The 22543-nt window shown below is 29.9% G+C and overlaps 1 protein-coding gene across 1 annotated transcript; it reads left to right on the plus strand.

Annotated features, from left to right (window-relative positions):
• The first annotated feature begins 283 nt into the window (after window positions 1-283).
• LOC116768465 (nose resistant to fluoxetine protein 6-like) lies at window positions 284-10979 on the plus strand. Its single transcript, XM_061524649.1, has 14 exons — window positions 284-322; window positions 6176-6311; window positions 6404-6660; window positions 6731-6924; window positions 7836-7915; window positions 7997-8193; window positions 8272-8386; window positions 8469-8683; window positions 8762-8955; window positions 9674-9809; window positions 9941-10127; window positions 10207-10349; window positions 10432-10540; window positions 10820-10979. The coding sequence occupies exons 1-14, from the start codon at window positions 284-286 to the stop codon at window positions 10912-10914; spliced, it is 2097 nt and encodes a 698-aa protein (XP_061380633.1). The 3' UTR covers window positions 10915-10979.
• The last annotated feature ends 11564 nt before the right edge of the window (window positions 10980-22543 follow it).

Here is a 22543-nt window from a genome sequence, read left to right on the forward strand (position 1 = left end):
GACAGTATCTCTTAAATAAAATTATTATTAATAATAATATGATGAGTTATCATTTCGAAGCGATCGATATACCTGACTCTGATGAAGACTGTAACTACATATATTCGTAGTTCCCAAGTGGCTACAACTAGTGCCTACAACTGTTTAATATGTGGAACAAAACCTTAATTTGTAACCAAAACGATTGCAGTCGTCTCGTTCATTAGACTGACTTGTTATGTTTTCCGCAAAAGCATTATAAGTAACAGGTTTTTAAAAACTTAGCAGAACAATTTCACTCACTATGGATCAGAGATTGCACCATCAAGATTTATCGCAATGCGTATGTCATATTAGTGTTTGACACCACAAGACTGATAACACTTTACATCACAGGAAATCCAGAAATTCCAGGTACAAATTCCTCGTAGACAATCGGCTAAGCAATTGAAATAAAACAAAAACAGTTTAAATTTAACAGAAGGCGTTAAAACTTGTGAAAACTAACTGTCCTCCCTTTTTGTAAGCAAGGAGACACGTACCAATAGGCCTATATTGGTGCATGCCTATATTCTAGTTACAAGAACGTCTGCCAATAAGCCGGTTTATGTTGTCAACTATGTATTATATGAAAAAAACACGTGATTAGGCGAACCGACATGAAGAGTGTGAAGCACAATCCTCAAATCAGTGTAACGATTTTAAGTATTTCATTGTCTTTGATGTGGTTAAAATATATTAATAATGGTTCGATATATTTCAAAACTTATGTTTTCGTTTTCGTTTTTCCACAAAAATAAAAACTTATTGGATATTGACATGTATTTTTTTTTTATTAATATTATTTACTTTAAAGTTTACATCAAGTGTTTTATTTATCATTAAATGCTAATATATTTTATATTAAAATACAAAAAGCATAGAATAATTTATACTCATGATATAAATCGACTGTTATACAGACAGGGAAATAGTTTCTTATCTAAAATATATTTATTTAAAAATATCAAAAATCTATTGTTGATATAATTTCCGGGAGACGAGGATTGCGGAAGTAATTAAATTTGCGTATTAAAAAAATAAATAATAAGATAAATATGTATGTGATGACTTAATGTGATAAGAAAATTGATTTTAGAAAATTTAAATAACCATGTGATGTAGAGCTATCATAAATACTATTAAAATCATCCCAAAATATCACATATCCAAATCGTGTTTACGTAATGAAATTATTACAACAACTTTTTAATTAAAGTAGTGTTATAATATCTGACTATTGTTTACTTTACTATTTGTAATAATTATCAGCTTCATTTAACTTGTGTTCATCACTTGTTTCTGTATTCAAATGTTATTTGTATAAACAATGACCTGACTTACTTAAATAATCTGTATATTTTTTGTGGTGGATACTCAAATTTCACCCTAAAACCTACTTCGAAGTTATTATGAAATCAGTTGAACTTACAATAATGTAAACGTTGTTGATGGGATGTGAAGCCTAACACTTTAACATTACACCCATTTGGAAATATCATTATTTCAAATCTCAAAACTTACGTATTATTAACCACCATAGTTTTTTATATTATTTAATGAAAGACTTTTCCCTTTGATTCTATTGGCTGTTATATTTATTATACTACATTCTTCTAAGTTATTATTTATATTTGTTATTTTTTGAATATCTATGTATCTTATGTCGTTACTCTTATGTGGTGGTATTGTTATGAGATGTAAAACAGAGTAAAAAGGCTTCATACAAAAGCTCCTTAAGTCGTGTAATACTACAAGATAACGCTCAGTATTATAAACAAATAAATTGATTATTTTTGACCCAACTGTGTCGACTACAGCCAGAGGTTCCGAAAAAAAAAAAAACAAAAAATCACTTAAAATTAATTTATTACTAATAATTAATTCTAACTACAAGTTTCCGTTACAAGATCGAACGAAGAAATGAAACAGTAAATTTTAAAGTTCTATTCCAAACGCTTCTGGAAGCCGTGTGGTGTCGTATTTACTTCATTCCATTCAAATCGGTTCCGTGGTGTCAGCACTTGGTATTTAATATTATTTCTGCACTAAATGGTTTTTAACCTGGCTTTGTAATAAAGTTATGCGTATGGCGTAACAACCCGCTATTAAAACACAAATAATAATATTAAAAACAGACTTAGGTACAATATAAAACTATTAAAACAAATTCTAATTAGGGATAAATTATTCTTAAAATTGTCTTTGTAATGTATGTCGGGTTTATTATAACCCTCGTAGTTTTTAAAGATTATGACTTAAGAATCACTGAGGTCACCGATGCCTTTGATTTTAATTATCGTTAGGCTCTTAGACTATTGAAAGAAGACTCGTATACGGTTTAACGAATTCTTTATTTCGAATAGGTCCAATCTCTGCAAAGGCTCGAGCGAGAATGTTTGTAATTTGTAACCTCGCTTCTATTTATACCAACCAGCAATCATTGTTGTGACTGCACTTGCACAGGTGGCTACGGAGGTGGTTTTGTAGGTAACAACTGATAATTTTCACCATCGGTAATTATTAATTACGTAAATAAAAGGTATTCGCTCCGTTGTGTATAATTGAATCCAATTTGGACAAAATCAGATTGACAATTGAATTTTATTGATCCATTATACAAATAATGATATTGACTCCTGTAGATAGTGAAATCGCAACATTTGAGCTTGATATTTTAATATAAAACTGAAACCTTGAATGAGTTAAAGATATACTTTGATAAATTAAAAATTACATTAATTCAAAAACAATTATTCTGAAAGAATAAACAACCCTGTCACACAAATTAATACCACTAGTTGTTAATAAAATCGACTAAACTGGTTTGAACACTGCCCTTACGTGACAAACATTTTTTATAAGAATGCTTCATGTAACTTAAACTTGTTAGTATCCTTCAAGAAACATCGTGAAATCATAATCCCTCGGTAGTTCAAATGGCCATTTGAACAACAAATCAACAGCTAATACAAATAATTATTATCAATCAGTCTCAAATTGCGTAGGCGTAGGTAAGTGACTAATACAGCCTAGGTGCATTGCTGATTAGTATTTATCATAAAACAAAACCAATTAGATAGACGTCATATCTTTGTTTGAATAATGTTATCATATAAAAAACTACAAGTACAACTTTAAAAAAAAAGAAGTAAGTTGCTTTTGTTAAACTCTGTAATGGTATAATACTAATGAAATGATTAAATCGGCATTTATATTAAAAATTTTAAGTAAGTTATAACAAAGTTCTCATGGGTCGCTTGTATCAGGACGACCACCACCTTTATACCACTTAAACTAGCAGATTTGGTGCATATCGTATAAAATTTTAAATTTTTAAGAAATAATATTATTTAATATTTTTAAAAATAGAAAATTTTAAAAATGTACAAAAAGCAATAATTGATATTACTTGTTAGATAAACATTAATATAAACAAATCAATTATAGATTCATCTGCCTTTTGTTATCGAAGCCTTATGTTTAAGAGAAAAGTTAAATTTGACACACCATAAATCTTATCTTGATCTTGTAATTCTGTCGTTTTACTGTTTGAAGTATATTTTTTTAAGACCTGTATTTAGAATCATTCATACTCATACGTACGTACCTTCTTTATCTTACGCCAACCTTTAAGTGGGAAATTTGAACCAAAATTGTATACAGCGTTGAACAATAAAAAATTAAACGCTTACTTTTATAGGTGAGCCTTGAGAAAGACTTACAGAACTATATTTTACCAGCTCATTTCAATAAAATTACGCAATTTTTGTTAATGAGTCACCAAAAAAGATAATTCTCAATTAATCGTCTGTAATCATAATTATTCATTACAGAAATCTCGAAAAATCACGTCTCAAAATCACTTTGAGTGGAAAAAAATCAAATTATCGTGTTTGATTAGATTAATTATTAATAATTGATTATTAGATTATGCAGTTGGACCTTAATTCCGACAATGAGCTAGCCAAATATATACACTATTACTTATATATATATATATATATATACACTATTATTTATTTCACTAAGACTACAGAAAAACAAATAGCATCCTCCAAGAGGCAGTATAGAAGACTCTATATTTTTACAGTTCTCTTTTTTAAATCTTTCTTTTGTTAAAGTTATTTATAATAGAAGTTTATAGACAAAAAAACACGATGAGTTATTTCAAATTTTTTTTTCTTCACATAATACTTTCATATTATAAGGAATAAGAGATATTGAAGTAAATATTTACTTTTTTTATCATATTGACGTCTTCGTTTCTTTTATTCAATTTATCACATATAAACCGTCTGTCGTATGTGAGTAAATTATTGAAAATATTACTAGTATGGTAGAGTGAGTAATATTCACAATTAATGTATTTTTTTGTCATCGTCGCAAAGAGAGAAGGTATAAATAACTTTTATGAATTCCACATTAGACTTAAATTAAACATTATATTTAAATTAAACATTATATTTAATCAACATTATATGTCTGATAATATTTAAGATTTCTGCGAGTACAAATTTAACAAAGAACCTTTATAGAATCTAGATAATACAAGGTTATTGCAGAATTGAAAGTCACTGACGATATTCCATTAGTAATGGATCATCAACATTATTTGTTTTTATAACTCAGTCTACTGATTCTCTTTACTAGTAAATAATAATAAAATATACTCTTATGATAAATATCATGAGAGTATATTTTATTTTCACATCATAATACTAATGGATTCTTCTATGATGATTTTTTTCTCTATAATTAGTGTAGATGGAAGTGGTACAATTGTTAGAAAGTAACTATTAACACTTGGGGGGTACAAATAAGGGTCTCAGGGTAAATCAAACAAATGTCAAGCTATTGTTTCCTGAACTTCTAGTATAATTGCAATGGTATATAAGCAGATCCCTCCTCCAATGGTTTATAATAAGATAAGATCCTTCACCTCAACTCTGTTGAAGATCAGAAGTTTACATTAAAATCAAAAACTACATTTCCAGGTAAAAATAAATTTGTTAAAGAATTTCTTTGTCTAAGTCTTATTAATTCCGATTTTAACCAAAATTATATTAGCATCTCCTCATCTATTATTTGTTATTTTTATATTTTAACGAAAAATAATAATAAGCTTAAGAGACTCCAAAATATGCACGCGGTTGGTATCTTGCTAACGTAAATGTGAACACCTTCAAGAACGTCCTTCCCTTACACTGTCTACAGGATTTACATAATTTTTCTCTGCTGCTATAAGTTATTTAACCCAAACACGCTGGTTTATTCTATGGATAAATTTGTAATTTTTGGGCGATCCGGCTACACCTAGAGGATCATATACTTTAAATCTGGCGCTTTGTCACCTTTATACATACTTATCGAAACCAGAATATAAGAATAGTTTTTTATTGCAGTAAGATAGGGATCAAAATAATTTTAATTACAAAACTCTATCTTAATAATACATTTATCAATAAATAAAGATTTTAATTACTTAATGATTTTCCTTATAGTTAGTATATTTTAATAATTTATTATTCAAATTCACTTTAAGCAAAGTTTTAATAATTTTGAATGAAGATTTTCTAACTGGATATCAAAACGAACAAAAATAAATGAACAGTTTTTTAAGTATCGATTACCTAAAGTTTTTGCATTGTATTCAAAAATCGTTTGAAATCTGAAAATCGATAGTTTTAATTAAACGTGTACCCGAGAAAGTCTTGGATATTATCATAGTTTACAATTGGTTCATGTGTTAATGGACGTTTCGACTAAACGTTAAAAAGGACCAAAACAAACAATTATCCAGCAAACAAATGAATTCAAAGATTTCCATAATTTTATGCTTTACTCGTATGAAATAGAGATATTACTGCTATTATTATTACAAAAAAAAAACATTCGGAACATGCGGAACATTGAAACTTATAATAAAACAAATCTGACGCTGAGATTAGATAACGGACTATTGCCATTTAATTTAAGAGACGATTATTATTTACTTGCCGTTTTAGTCATTGATACTTTGCGATTGACCTAACATTACAAAATATATTAAATATATATATATTTATGTTTCTAAATTTTTACGTATAATTATAAAGTGAATATGTTTAAAGTTATTAAATTTTTTACGTTTTTATATTCACTTGGTTTTGTTAAGGGTCATGCTTTTTTGGATTGGGACCCTCCAAATAATGCGTTTAATCAAGACTTTTATAAAAAAGTTCTTGATCCTGAATTGTGTCAAACGCAGTTAAATTATATCCGGAGGAATAACACTTTTTTGCTAGCACAATGTAAGTTTTAAAACTTAGTTATATTTAAAATAATAAAAGCTCAATTGTAATTTATTGTCATTTAAACTAATATTATTTCTAATATTTTAAAGTCCTAGATGCTGGAATTAGAATTCCTAAAGGATTTTTTTGGGGTAATATAGTGGATATGGGAAATTATCACCAATGCCTTGCTATAAGTGACGACATCGTACAGCCGCCAGTAGAAGGGAAATATTGCTTAATTGGAATTCCACTATTTGAAATTACACCAGAAAATAAATTAATAGAAACATTTAATAAAAAATATGGAAATGCCTTTAGTATGGCGAAAGAAATCGAAAATTTAAACAAATTTCATCATAATAATAACGGAAGGTATGTAATAAAATTTTAAACTATCCATTTTGTGAAGTATTAAAAAAAAAGACATTTTTAAGTTTTTACTTCTCAGTTCTGACCATCGCAATAACGTGATAAACATTCAAATGGCGATGTGTGTTCCAAAACCATGTACAACGAGGGAAACATTAAATGCTCTACTATTTAACCTAACGGCCAATTTTAAATACGAGGATGTATTTTGCAGACTTCCGAATGATAAAGCCTGGGTTACTGGAGATATTGTTGCTGTGTAAGGTTTTTTAGTTCATAGTAATGCTAAAAATTTCATGCTATAGTAAATTAGAACAGGGAGTTTAATAAAAAGCCTGTGACCAATGTCTACGAAAGGTGCTCTATGTTTTAACGATTGAACTTAATTTAAAGGTATATTTTAGATACTAACAAATTCAATGTGCTATGTATTTTCTAAAAATACACTTAAACATTTAGAACAACTTGAGGCTCTCTTTAAGACTAAAATGCACGTTTGGCGTACTGTCGCCAGATGTTCGTTGGCTTTGCCTAAATTTTCTTCGTATCTGGCTAAAAAACGCCTCTTCAACGCTTGATGGGTGATCGGAGATATTTCATTGTTTCCCATGAAGCGGATTGTATGTCAATGATAGTTGGGTGATAGGCAGCGTACATATGAGCGCCCGTGATTCCCGCGGTGGCCCGAGCTTCCCAGAGTTGGAAGGCGTATCTAAGGTTCGGTGAAAGGAGATGAGATACCAGTGGTGTGCTTGACGTTCTGAGCAAGTTAATCTGGAGAAGGTTAAGAAATATTGCTGGAAACCATCTTCTTAACCGAACATGAAGACTCCAAGACTCGTTTGATAGAATTTCGGAAGAATAGGAGGCAGGCAGGCCTTCCGCTTTGAGTTGCAAAACACACTATGAAGAGAACGTCGTCGCGTTTTAGTTGGTGGAAATCTATAATAAAATAAATTACCTCAATAAAAAAAATTAAGACTCATAACATAATGGTGAATAATTTATATATATCTTATATAGGAACCACTCCCCACTTCAGGTGTTATTCTCCTGAAGTCGTACGGTTGCTTTCGTTATTCCGAGCACTTCTAAATTCTGTCTCATCGGATGTATGTTGCAATTTTTTTGTATTTTTTAATCAAAATTCTAACTATTCTTTTTTTTTAGATCTATATTATCAGTTATTGGATTTTTATCAATATTGAGCACAGCCTACGATATTTGGTACACAAAACTTCAGAAGAAAGGTATGATTAACTTAAATATTTTTATAAATAAGTGTTTAAATGGTTGAAAAATAATAATAAAAGAAAAAATTTTTGTTTCAGATCCGAAGTATATAAATAAAATTATTACCTCATTCTCAATCTACAAAAATACAAGGGATGTTTTAACTTTTAAAACAACAAGTAATTCCTTACTGTGCCTTGATGGTATTAGAGCCATATCTATGTTATGGGTTATTGTTGGTCACAGCTATAGTTCACAAGTGTCTTATTCAATAAATGTACCAGATTTCTTCAAAGTAAAGTAGCATTTTGTTTTTAAAAATATTTTTTTGTATTCTTATTTATTTTTTATAACATCGTTTATTTATTTACAGTGGATGTCTTCACTGGAAGCCATTTGGATAATGGCAGCACCTATTTGCGTTGACACATTTTTTCTTTTAAGTGGATTATTGATTGTTTATGTGACAGCTGCTAAATACAATTACAGTAAATAAATTAAATAGTATTAAATACAGAATCAACAAAATTTTTAGAAATTATTACTTACCATCTTCTTATGCTATTTCAGTGCAACTTCTAAAAAATCTTCATTTATTTTATCTAAACCGTTTGTTGAGAATGTTTCCACTCCTTGCACTTACGGTTCTTTTGGAAGCAACGCTTTTTAATCATGTAGCTGATGGGCCGTTTTGGAACAAATATGCGGAAAATATTCATAAGTGTAAAACATATTGGTGGAGCACTCTTTTATATATACAAAATTATGTAAACCCAGAGAACTTGGTAATATTTATTCTTACCAATAAATATGTTATGTACGTAACAATTTAGGAAACTTTTTTAATACCATATATTTTTTAGTGTTTAACTGCAACCTGGTACCTGGCGATAGATGTTCAACTTCATATTTTGTCTCCGTTGTTATTGTTTTGGGTTCTAGGCAGACAAAGAAAAGTTGCCTGGGCGGCCCTCACATGTGTATGGTTAGCATCGCTTACTGCAGCTACAATTTATAATTTCATTAAAGAATTTCCTTCAAGTCCATTGATGCCAAGGTGATTTTTTTTTTATTATATTCAATTTAAATTAACTATTGAAACAAAATTATACATAAAATTAAATTTAACTATTACATCCCTATAGGGGTATTCCTAGAAGAAATAGATGCCAAAAATGTGATTTTTGAAATTTTTATCTGTCTGTCTGACTGTCTGTTGTACATTTATAACTTAAAGACTACTGGACGGATTTTAATAAAATTTTATATGGGGTTGCTGATCAACTGTTGCAACAATTAGCATACCTTTTACCGCGGGAGAATGCCTCATTCTCATGGGCATATTTTTAAACTACTTTGAACCAAATTTATGTATAGTTACTTGCATTGAACACTCAATGGATTTACTAATTTCCGAGGGACAAATCATGAGTTGTGTCGGTGTAGATCTGCGTGCGCCCTGTTTTTCTCATGGACAGTTATATGTAGCTTTATCTCGAGTGAGAAATGCAAGAAGCCGGTTTATACTCACTGAAACTGCTAATACGACTTCTAATATTGTTTATGAAGAAATTTTGTAGTAAGGTATTTTTTCTACGCGAACAAAGTCGCGGGCACAGCTAGTGAGATCTAAGACTTTCGCGAGTATTCGTTAAAATAAAACTAATATTTTTCGGATTTACTACTAATAAAATTCGAGAGTAAATCCACAAAATATTAGTTTTATTTTACTACACATAGTTTAAATAATAAATCATATTGTTATTTTCTTTTAGTCGATTCCTGGAAAATGTATACTACATGACATATTATTACATGAACACTTTAACAAGAGCTAACGTTTTTATTATTGGAATGATGCTGGGTTATCTATTATATATTTGGAAAGGACATCAATTAAAAATATCAAAAGTGAGTAAAAAACAAACTAAACTGTATAAAATTAATGATTTTTTTTTTAATTTAAAAAGTCAAATTAGTTTAGACTTTACTGTTGCATGTATGTCATTAATTATTTTGTAATTTTTTTTGTAAAATTTTAGGTATTAAACATGTTTCTTTGGATAATCAGCCTTTCCATCTGTGCTTTAATTATATATTGTATTCATCCAACTCTGCAAATAGATTATAAAAATCAAATTTTGGACAGCATTATAAATTCTTTTATGAGGCCTTTGTGGGCTTTGGCTTTATCCTGGATAATTTTTGCTTGCGTCAAAGGTTACGGAGGTATGTGGCGAAGAATATCTTCTATTTTAATAATTCGTTGTAGATATAATTTCAAATAATAGCACATATTTTATTTTAGGTCCAATCAATTGGTTATTTTGTTTGAGCTTGTGGAAATTGCCAGCTCGAATATCGTTTTCCTTGTATCTACTACACATGCCATTTATAGAAATAATAAATGCCACAACAATATTTCCCCTCTATTTTGACGATCGAGCAATAGTAAGTAAATGAAACAAAAAGAAAATTATGCGTTCATACTGTTATGTACTAATATCTAATTACTAATGCATTTTTCTTTCAGATATTTAAATATATGGGTATATTATTTTTAACAATGATGGTTGGTTTTATTGCTACCGTGTTAATTGAACAGCCTTTCAATAATCTCATCAAGTTGGTTCTTGAACCAGGTAACATATTAAGCAACTAAATCACATCTTTTATCATCCTTTCCCTCCTAGGAACTTTGATATGTTAATGAAAATTCGTAGTAAGTTTTCACTGACTCTTTTATCGTTAATTGCTGAACCAAAAACAAATATGTATATATGTACCTACATTTAAATATTTGTATGTACCTACATCACCTAAATTAATTTTTACATTTCAATGATTTTTCATTTTTTATCTCAGTGCGGCAATTCTTTATTCATGGATAAAAAAAATTACATAACTTTTTAACATTTCAGCTGCACGTAAATCTGCAAAGTCTCAAGAAGTGCTTAAACCAGCCAATACAGGTGATGGTTTAATTTTCGAATCAGGTCCGAATAAAGAAAAATAAACATACTTTTTAAGATAAGCTGGACTGAAATTATATTACTTTATGATATAATAATTGTAAGACTGCAATTAGCGTTATTATTTTATTGAAGTATTCGAAAAGATTTGAAATAAAATTTTATTTATTTATTTATTCATTTATTTATTCTTTATGTACCAAGAGTTACAAAATTAGTTACAAAAGAGAAGTGATGTACAAAGGATAACCTATCTCTAAAAAGAGATCTCTACCAGAAACCCTATTGACAAAAGGAAACTAGAGAAAGCGTGGTGTAGGTACAATAAAAATAGAAAAGGAAAAAAAATAAAAAAATAAAGAGGTTTATATATAAGCATACAAAAATATCTATAAAATAAAAGGAAATTTAAATATTATACATATATAGATGTATCCATAAAATATATACATAAATATACACATAAATACATACAAATAGTATAAATAAATAAACATTACATATCAGAAAGTGACAGAAGATGTCTCTTATGTCGATGTTTCAATGCAGGTGCACTTGGACTCTCTTTGTAGACAGAAGGTGGGAGTGAGTTCCAAAGTTGTGCACCCAGGACAGAGAATGATTTACGGAAAAAAATTGTATTAAAGGAGGGGATATCAAGAGGATTTTGTGTAACACAAGAGCGATTAGGAAGGATTCTGGGGGAGGAAAATTTAAAACGCTCAAGTAGGTACGGGGGAGAAGAATGTTTGAACATATTGTACATTAGCGTTAAAACATGAATATTCCGGCGTAAGCGGATGGGGAGCCACTTTAACTTACTACGGAATTCAGAAATGTGGTCGTATTTACGCAAGCCGAAAATAAAACGGATGCATAAATTCGGAAGCGGATCTAATTTATCAAGCAGCTCATCAGTGGCATCAAGACAGCAAACATCATAAATTTTGTAACTTGTTTAGATTCTTTTTAATTTCTTATGTGTTGTATGGACTATGAGTACCTATAACAACTATACTTGGGACATTGGCACCAACCACATGCGATAAAATTGTTAATAACACTTTATAACACAATTTTTTTTTAACAATACTAGTATCCTACTTACGCCACAAACTTTTTTCCATTTTACGATTTTTGTATGAGCTCTCAAAGCAATGTTCTAATTCTCATAGAAGCTTACGTATAATTCTGATTAGCATGCAATTTATATTATTCTAACATACATATGCTACCTAGGGTATTATTACTTATTTTTATATTACTTTAAAATAATATTAACAAATTAATTCTGAATGCAAGTGGCATTACGACAAAAAAATTTAAGACAAATTGCCATAATGGTAATTACACAAAAGATAAGTTTCGCTCGATAAATATTGTTCGTATTGATTAATCAAAATAAAAAATCTTATCAATAGTTATATGTTATAGTCTATTCAATACTGATTTATGTTCTCTACCGATCTTTATCTATGGTATTACTAATACTTGTATGATTGTATATGGCAATGAGTCATAATGAGACAGTTTTTTTAATATATAATTTTGTTAAATTAAAACATCTACAGAAAATTATTAAAAACGAGCAAACTCAATACTTTGTTAAATCTGGATTATAATTAATACATTTATCCTAAATAAATTATAATTATTTAGGTAAAATACATAAATACTACATTTTCTTAATAAATACTGCTAGAAGGATTCGATGAATTTTTATTATTTATTTTAAAACGCGTTTCCTTAAAGATATCATCAATGCAGTGTCATCAACAATGGTCGATATACTCCTTCAAGGAATAATTACTATATACTTACATGCTTAATTACGTAATCTTGATCTAAAAGTGATCAAATAAGTGAAACTAAGATTATCACAATATAATATCAATAAAATTTTATATAAGCCGCTGGCCACAATAGACGGACAGACGGACAATAACACTGACTTAGTACTTAATGTGAATTGGTTTAATAGATAGTAGACTTTAGCAGTGAATAGTAGTAACTAATAATAAGAAATTTATAGTAAATTGTGATTATTATTAACATTCGCCCTTTACCAAACGTGATAAGTCCCACAAGATTGTCCATGAATGTGAATAAACTTATTTTGAGAATTACACTTTAAAAAAGGTTTTATGATTTCCAATATTCATATTTCAAATTATTTGCTAAGTGTTTACCGATGATATCACCTGAAAATGTGGACAAGAAAGAAGGGCATTCGAAACTGAAAATTATGTAATATATACATATATAGGGATCTAAACAGTTCCAACAGAAGTACCATCTGGGAGGTTCTAAGCACCAAGTACACGGACAACAAAACTTGCTATATTTGTAATAGCTGATTTTAGTTTTTGATCAGCTAGAGGAAAGTTTATTTTTTTATAAATTCTACATAATAATTTTCAGTTATAAGAGAAGAGTTTGAAATGTACAATTGCATGAATTATTAAGTCTACATGGAGATACTAGAAAAGACAGTTGTATATGTCTGACAAAGCAATGGATACAATAACCGGATATTTAGATAAATAGTCAGTTCTGAAAATAGATGTATCTTCTAAATATTGCTATCTTAGATGAAAAGGAAAGTTCAGTATATTCAACCTCTAAGAGATGATTGCATTATGTAAGCACTTTAATATGATCTTATCAGCTTTTAGGAGCTTTTAGGGGGTGTGTATCAAAATTAAGTAAATTCTGACAAAAACTTGTCAAGCTGATTTTGTGTATACGCCTCAGGAGCCAACCATATACCTGACAAATAACGTAATATATTTTTGATTTTTAATGTGAACGGGGTTTTTCAATTTATCTGTGGAATCAAAAGTCTCAAGTGGTCAGTGCTGCAAAAAAACAAACAGAAGAGAATTATTGAGCGCATGAAAATAAATTTACTGTTATTTATAATTAAGAGATAGATGACCTCTGTTATCCCTATACCATGTTTAACGATACATTGATTTAACTTGTCACACATCTCCAGACTTAACGGTACCAGGTGGTCGCAAGGACAAAACCCACGAGATGTGGTGGTAAATAAATATAAATGAAATATTTTAAGCTCACACTTGTAATTAAAAAAATCGCTGTGAGAAAGGATTATAATTTGGCAAAAATTAATAAATGTGGACGTCAAAGTGATGGCTCCGTCACGTCCATGAACTCTGTCATCCCGAAAGCAAGAAAAAATTGGAATCCTAATAAGAGAGCGTAGCTTGAGAAAAGTTCTTACCTGCAGAGAATTGCTGGTTTAAATTAGTTAATTAAATAAATAAATTTACTTTTTTACGTTCAAGGGGTCCCAATTTCCATTAAAGGAAAAGTGGTATGTGTCGGGAAGTAACAAACATAAGTTCAGACAATTAAGTGCGGACATTGAATTGAATAGTTCAAAAACTTTCCACAAGTGTTGAAATTAAAAGATCAATTAAATTATAATAACTAGAAAATAAATCTCAGATAATACGTATCAGTTACGTTGGGAAGAAGCAAAATTCAAAGCAATGGAACTATTGATATGGTTGGTCATCAAACTTCTAGTTTTTTGTTGTATTTTTGTTTTGTTTGATATAAAAATATGACACAGTGTTTATAACCCATCAATTTTAACACGTTTGTAAAGTGTGCGATATCTTTTCAACACAATAACAGATCAATTTATAATCTTGTAATACTTTACATGATTAGATCAATCTTCAATTTAATCTATTCTTCCAAAATTTTATCATATCCGGACTTTAAGTTATCTGCCAAATTAACCGTCTTAAATTTTACAATATTTATTGTACCTTTTTTGTGCTCATTTATTAATTGATGCTGCATTTAAATGTGCTTTGAATATGTGTAGAGTTGCCGTATTCAGCTATTGCATTTGACTTTTCTACATACAATATTATTGAGTCCCAAATATATATAACATCAAACTATCTAAATGAAACTAGTATTATTCGGATTTACTACGCGGATTTTAATTTTTAAAAACTACATAATCCCGACGTTTCGGTTACTTTGCAGCAACCGTGATCACGGGCAGACGAGGTGTGAATGTCTGTCAGTTGGTCCTTGTTATTTATCATCTACCGCCATCGATTTCTTAATTTTCTGGCGTACCGCTCTGGATGCCGGCAGATTATATTATATTATCTATCAATAGTAAGATTTAGTTTACTATAGAATTGGAGGCAAATAATTCTCTAGCTTTCCTTGATATACTTGTCGTTAGGAATCCTGACAATACTTTGGGACATACTGTTTATAGGAAACCCACACACACGGACAGGTACCTCAACGGTAACTCGCACCACCACCCTATACAGTTAGCTACCGTTGGCAAATCTTTGTTACAGAGAGCCCAACACCTTTGTGATGCTGACCACCTAGAGGCCGAGCTGCAGCATGTAAAACATGCTCTCACCATCAACAACCTGCCCGTGCCTCGCCAGCATCGCAAGAACCACCTGAAGCCACCCACAGTTGAACGACAACCTGCGATACTACCATATGTGAAGGGAGTTACTGACAGAATAGGCAACATTTTGAAGAAGGTTTCCATTAAAACTATTTACAAACCACATAAGAAAGTGAGCCAATTCTTGAGACCAATCAAGAGTAACATTCCTTTACAACAAGCGGGTGTATACAAACTCGACTGTGACTGTGGCTTGTCATACATTGGACAGACGAAGAGGAGCATCGGTACAAGGGTTAAGGAACACATCTCAGACATCAAAAACAGGCGCGCGTCGAAGTCAGCAGTGTGTGAACACACAATGGACAAACCAGGCCACTACATTCGTTTTGATAAACCTCAAATCCTCGCTCGGGAAGACAAGTATATACCGAGATTAATTCGCGAGGCTATTGAAATTAAAAAACATCCCAATTTCAATAGAGAAGAGAATAATACTAGTTTCATTTAAATGAATACTCGCGAAAATCTTAGATCTCACTATCAAACTATCTGATACGGCAGCCATCATACCGGATTAATCGATAAAAAAAAGATCTACACTTTGATATAAAATAAACTTACAACAGAGAGTTTTCCTAAAATACTGGCTTTTTATTAAGCTTCAATTAGATATTAACCGACACACATAGTTATGATACAGTTTAATAAACATTTTAGAGGTGTCTGATAAACAATTTTTTTTTATGTTTTTTTTTTATTTGTGGTTCATAAATAAACAAAGATGATGGCTTTGCAACGAACACACGACCTACAATTTTCCGTCAAGTTAATTCCGCAAACCTTCAATGACTGGCCTTTCGATTTATTTAGTGTCATCGCAAAAGCCAAACATACTGGAAATTTTAAGCGTTTAAAACCGAATGGTAAGTCCCTTCGAATTATCGGTATACGCGGGATCAAGACATTCTCTCCTTGGTCTTGTTGTTTTCGTATTTCTCTGACCCGTTTACGAAACCATCTAAAAAATAATTTATTAACTTTGGTCAATTCTTTTAAATTCATCACTAATTATATTTTGAATTTCATAGTGATACAAGAAATATCAAAATTTAATAGGGCCTAAAACCGTTCTTGCATCCAAATCAAAGTACCTACAAAAAGTAATCACGAAGAACACACATGGGTATACATACCAGCAAAAACACTTAACAAGTAGAGAAATAAGGGCCTACAAGTATTTAAAGTCTGATAAATGGATCGAAATACCAAAAACCCCTTGTACTTTTATTTCTAACACCCATTTGCAAAAATACATCTTTAGTCGTCTTTCAATTATCAAAGAAATTAAATTCAACCTACCCACATTAAAAATATCTTAATTATCATATTTATTTTCAAAACCCTCCAGCTTAATTTATAGCATACTCAGACCTAACAATCAATATTAATTGATCCTTTACTGAATACATTAAATTAATCCTTTAATGATTACATTAAATGAATCCCTTAATGATTACATTAAAGAATTTTGTAAACAAATTTAGTTGGAAGCAAAATTAAATGTATGCGGACTGCTACAAAAGTTATTCACTAGATAAAACAGCAATCTAATGACTTTAATACCTGTGTCTCCTTGTTTCTAGGAAATCAGAAAAAAGTATATTTTTAACAAGTATGACGAATAATATCATAAGTTTGTGTAACCGTATTAAATAGTTACATTATACATTTCTTAATATAATTAGATAACATATGTTTATTAAAAACGTGAAGAGCCCTCCATTGAACCTGTAAATAAATGATTCTTGCGTCTCTATAAAAAAATCTATTACATTCAACTACAGAGACGATAATTTGATTGAATTTTTGGTCACTATTGTTTTACGTTTCATACAAAATTATAAACAAAAGCTATTATTTTTTTTTAAAACATATTTTGTATGATGAAAATGTTAAAAATTATTTTATTACAAGCTTTATCCAGGCTTTATTTAGGCTTAGCTCTGTTAAATGTCATATTTTTTTTTGATTCGGACCCTTTAAATAATGCTTTTGATAAAGATTTTACATTATTAAGTTCAAGGCCTTGAATTGTGTTTATACAGGTTAACTTTTCCTTAAGGAACAATAGAATTCTGTTAGCACAATCATTAGTTACATTATACAAAAGAGGTTTTTAACTTTCAAAACAACAAGTAATTCCCTGTTGTGCCCTGAGTGGTTTCAAAGCCATTTCTATACTATGGATTATTGCTGGTCACACTTATGCTCCAATTGTAACTTATTATACTCAGGTTATCCTCTTGAGTTTAACTTTCGACAACGAACTTATTATATTATTAGCACCTGCGCCACCATGAAGAACAAAGATTTTTCTACACTCTGGATGCTGATGGAAGCAGTTTATATTGGTGTCCAGAGGTCACTCAGCGGTGACAGGGAGACTATTTACTTATTTGAACATATCAGTGATGTTGCTGATGTGGCTCTACTTCTGAACCTTTCAGCATTGTCTGGAATTTTGTGCTGACTATGGGTCCTCCAAGTTAAATCTTCAAGGTCTCACCCCATTCGTACCTTTGACCACTGACTGATTAAGTGTTTAAGGACATATCCTCCGCCTGATTGCCAGTTTCCATGTGCAAAGGAAAAGCAGTGGTACAAGTCAGATTGGGATGAGATGTGACATATCTCTGTAAGATATCTTTGATGGTAGGCTTACTTCTCTACAAGAGATCTTTTGAGATATGCTATCGCTATGATTTATATAATACGTCGGACGATGAATCACTTTATTCCTTTCACCGTCGTAAACTTTGGTAGCAAACCTTTCTGATTATTCAAAGCCTAATGAACTCTGAGAAGCATAATTATTTGGGTATATTTCATTGATAGATACTCAATACCGTAAAGCTCCAGATGTACCTAAGCTTCAAAAACGGAGTCTTTACTTTGGCCACCAAGTTTTGCAAAAGGACATTATAGAAAGCTTGTCCTGATCGTATTTGCCACTAGGGCTCGAAACTGCTCTAACTTTTTTCAGTAGAGCTTCCTAGTTCAAACAGTTTAAATAAACTACTGTTAGTGATCATAACCTCATCTAGAGAAATCTGATGGGATAATAAGCTCATACAATAAAGGAGAAAACAACAATGCTCTCTTCCCGTTCCAAAGAAACTAGACGTTTGAACCTCAGCAAATGCACATTAATTTATTTACCTGGCTACGGTTCCTTTGTGCTTTGTGCTTTAGTGCTTAAATTTTCTTTATTCTTAAGTGTATAAAAAAAAAACCATAAACATCTTTTTACCTAAATATACTTGCCTACCAAAACCAAATAGCAAGATCTTTAATCGGTGTAATAAGCATTAAAACCAAGTGTCTTAGCTAAAAATATATGATAGTAATAAAAAATTGGGTTTGAAAATGTAACGTACCCAGTAACTTTGACTTCACTCCTTATAAACTTTTTACCTATAATTCCGAAAATTTATTATTTTTCATATTAAGGCGTTAAAAACGTGCCACAGCGAATAATTCAAAATCCTCCAGGTTTGTTATGGTATATTCTTGCTTAAAAAGCAAATATAAAAGTATAATTACAAAAACTTAAATAAAAATATATAACTATATCACTATAAGCATAGTTAATCATAAGAAATCTTTCTAGCTTCATAGTTTTTTTTCATAATAAAGAGTTTACCTATGTTGTGTAAGTAGGTGTTTTGTTTATTTAAAAATATTTATTATAGGTCAAGTACTTTTTATTTACTTATTTACCTTCCAAAAGAAAACTATCTACTGAATGGCTCTCCTCTCTGAAATTTTACTGAGCCAAACCGAAATGATCTGATATTTTCGAACGCTTTTCACTTTACTCTTACTCCGAAGCTAGCCAGCTGTAAAGCCGTAATGCGACATTCAATAGGAAACGAGAATTACGTGGATGTAATTAGTTTCACATTAATAACAAAAATAGAAAACTTCAACTGCGCTAAATACAGGGTTAGGTTTTAACTAATAAAGTAATCTCTAGTAAAAAATTACAGCAATGGAACACAAATGAAAATGTTACAAGTAATTTCTAATATTTTTAAATTCACTTAGTTTTGTATGTTTATAAATACTTTTTGTTTTTGGTAAAGAATATCTTTAATAGGTTTATTTCGATTCTATAAATCAGGTTAAACAGAATAAATATACATAAATATGTATAGACTTCCCTCAAACAATGAAAAGTTATCATCAATACTTATCAATACATATTATAAAACAATCCCTCGCCCTATCTGTCTGTCTGTCTGACTACTGGACCGATTATCAAACAGTTATCACCACTCGATAAGTTTTTGTGTTTACTTGTGTGTACATTAACGATTTTTGTTGAAGAAGTCGGAAAAACATGAGCCTTCTGAGAGCTTTTAATGAAAACGCTGCCTAAAGTCTTTGAGATATAACAAAATAATATATGGCGAAATTGTGTATCTTATATAGGTCTATACCTCTAGGATAACATACTATATCCATTTTAAAACTTTTAAAATTGGCATTCCTAAAGAGTTTATTGGAATGCTATTTACATAACGTCTGGTATTAGGTCTTATCAAACTAAATTATCAAGCGTACATCAGTACCTGTAAATTAATTTTTAAATAATTTTAATTAGGCGTACCATTTGAAAGTTATCATAATATAAGTTTAATAATTCTCAAAACTAAACAGGCTATTTAATATTTTTTGTAAAGAGCCCGTGGCTGGTAACAATACAACACTCAACAACAATAACCTAGTTAACAATAATAAATAAGAACGAACAGTGTCGTTGAAGCTTAATATTATTAAACTATGTATGAAAAACTGTTAAATTATGAACTATTATTATAAGTATTTTTAAATATATATTAAATTAAAAAATTACCTTATAGGAAACAAACGAATTAAATATAAATAAAAATAAAATGTAAACTGGGACGATCAAAGGTCGACGTTAGCCCATACAAAAGTTTCTTTAAATGTATTGGATTCTTGCACTTATTTTAATTGCTACCATATACAAGATAACAAACGTGTGGATTATCTACAATTTGTTATAGTAAAATTTAAAATGCACCATGAATTATTGTCAAATCAGCTGCCGTAATAATGATATCTCTAATATTTATAAAAATCCTAAAAGTCTTTTAATAATCTGTAAATATGTGTTATATAATATTGTCTATAATAAATAATATGAAGTGATAACTACGTTTAGTCGAGTATTTGATCATTTTTATCTAGATGTACTATAACATATCGAATGTATTGACTCTCGTCGTATATAGTTAGATAAAACTGCAATGAGGTTAAACGTTATTATCTAAGTTCTATGTTAGATTTTGATTGAAAAAACAATATTAAAACAGAATACTGATCCATTCAAGAAAGTTTTGTTTATATTTATTGACATATTCCTTAAAAACTTATCACGTATAACGGATGTTGCTTGAGGAATAAAATGACAAACTTACAAAGATAAAAATAAATTAAACAAGACACTAATAATGCATCCAAAACAGCATCGGAACTTGCTCGTTGTTAAAGCTTTGTTTTATTCCTCATCCCCAGAACTTCACTTTGACGAGAAAATGACATACTACAAATATAAATACCCACGCTATACATGATTACTACACGCTTCGCTTCAATCAAAAAGACGAGATTCCCTTCATACAAAAGACTCCGGAGTTCTCCGAAATGTTTTCACCGCCCCAGATGCCTCCTTTCGCCCCGAATTCAAGGGCAGCCCCCAAACAGATCATCCCCCCCGAGAAAGCTGTCAATGCCTAAAGAGTTCACAGCTTTAATCAAGTTAAAAAAATGTAATGTATATTTACAATAGTCCTTAATCTTTTCAGAAGTCAGCAACTAAAAAGATCTTCACTTCAGTTCACATGACGATTGTTACGATTTAAAATTTTTCAGATTTAATAAGAAGGTTTTTAATAAGAGCCCATATTTTCAAATATTGTACAAAACTAACTTTTATTTATAATTCACTAAGGTCAGATAAAAGTCACTTATTTTATTATTATTTATTGTTCATGTCCGTATCCCTTTAATCAACGCAAACAGTCAATATATCTCTATAAATGATCAATCAATTGCAAGTTAACTAATAGCACAAAGTAATGTTTTGTAATTTTAATATTTATTTATTTTTTTATAATAGTTTAGATTTTTAAATAAACACACTTGAATGACTTTGAAGAATTATTAATTAGGGTTTATATTTGAACAGCTTTTCTCGAATATCTTGGAGTTATTATTTGTGTCGGGTAACATTTTGTCCGTATTTAATCTAAGCAGTAATATATACAATTTAGGCAAACTAAATTCTACAATACTAGTCGCACAACTTCTTTGTAACATAGTAATGAACATTCATTTCAATATCATTTAATTCCACAGTGAAACAATGGTTCGATATTCTTTATTTTCCTAATATGCAAATAAAATATTTCGATTAAATATATAAGGCCTATATTTTTTTTATAACAGTTTAAAATAGTATTTTTTGCCTTAATAGTGATGAAATTTTTTTGTGTACATTAACAACTAAAGTGAATTAAAACTTCGACCAGGAATTACTAATAGTGATTTAATAAATGACCTAGATATTAATTTATCAAAATATTCTCGTCTTTTTTATAACCTACATTTAATTTCATTTTAAATAAAAACAACATTCTATTTAAGATTAGACATACCTTTGTCGTCAATAATGTGTAAAATAGAGTTTAGACCATTTAAATGACAAAAACATTTTAATTTTACTGAAAATTTTAATGCCGTTGGTGACTATAGGCAATGCAGTATTTCAAAACACCGCTTTGTTAGCCTTGAGCGAGATATGGTTGGAAATTAAGAAATTATTAAAAGATAAACATTCTATTAATAATGGTTTTTTAAAGTAACAAACTTTAAATACTATTCGTAACTGTAATTTTATTATTTGCTATGCATATATCAAGAAAACAGAACTGTTCGCCAAACAGAAGTCAGCAACAATTACATATTTTACACAATAAATTTTCTCAAATGTGTGAATATTTAAATGAAACGAACATTTTTGGATTACTGCATGTTATTTTTATTATTAAAAAAACCACATACTCCTGACGTTTCGGTTACTTTGCAACAACGGTGATCACGGGCAGACGAGATATGAATGTCTGCCAGTTGGTCTTGTTATTCGTAATATAATAAGT

Source organism: Danaus plexippus, chromosome 4 (genome assembly GCF_018135715.1).
Source record: "Danaus plexippus chromosome 4, MEX_DaPlex, whole genome shotgun sequence".
In the NCBI taxonomy this organism is placed as follows: domain Eukaryota; kingdom Metazoa; phylum Arthropoda; class Insecta; order Lepidoptera; family Nymphalidae; genus Danaus; species Danaus plexippus.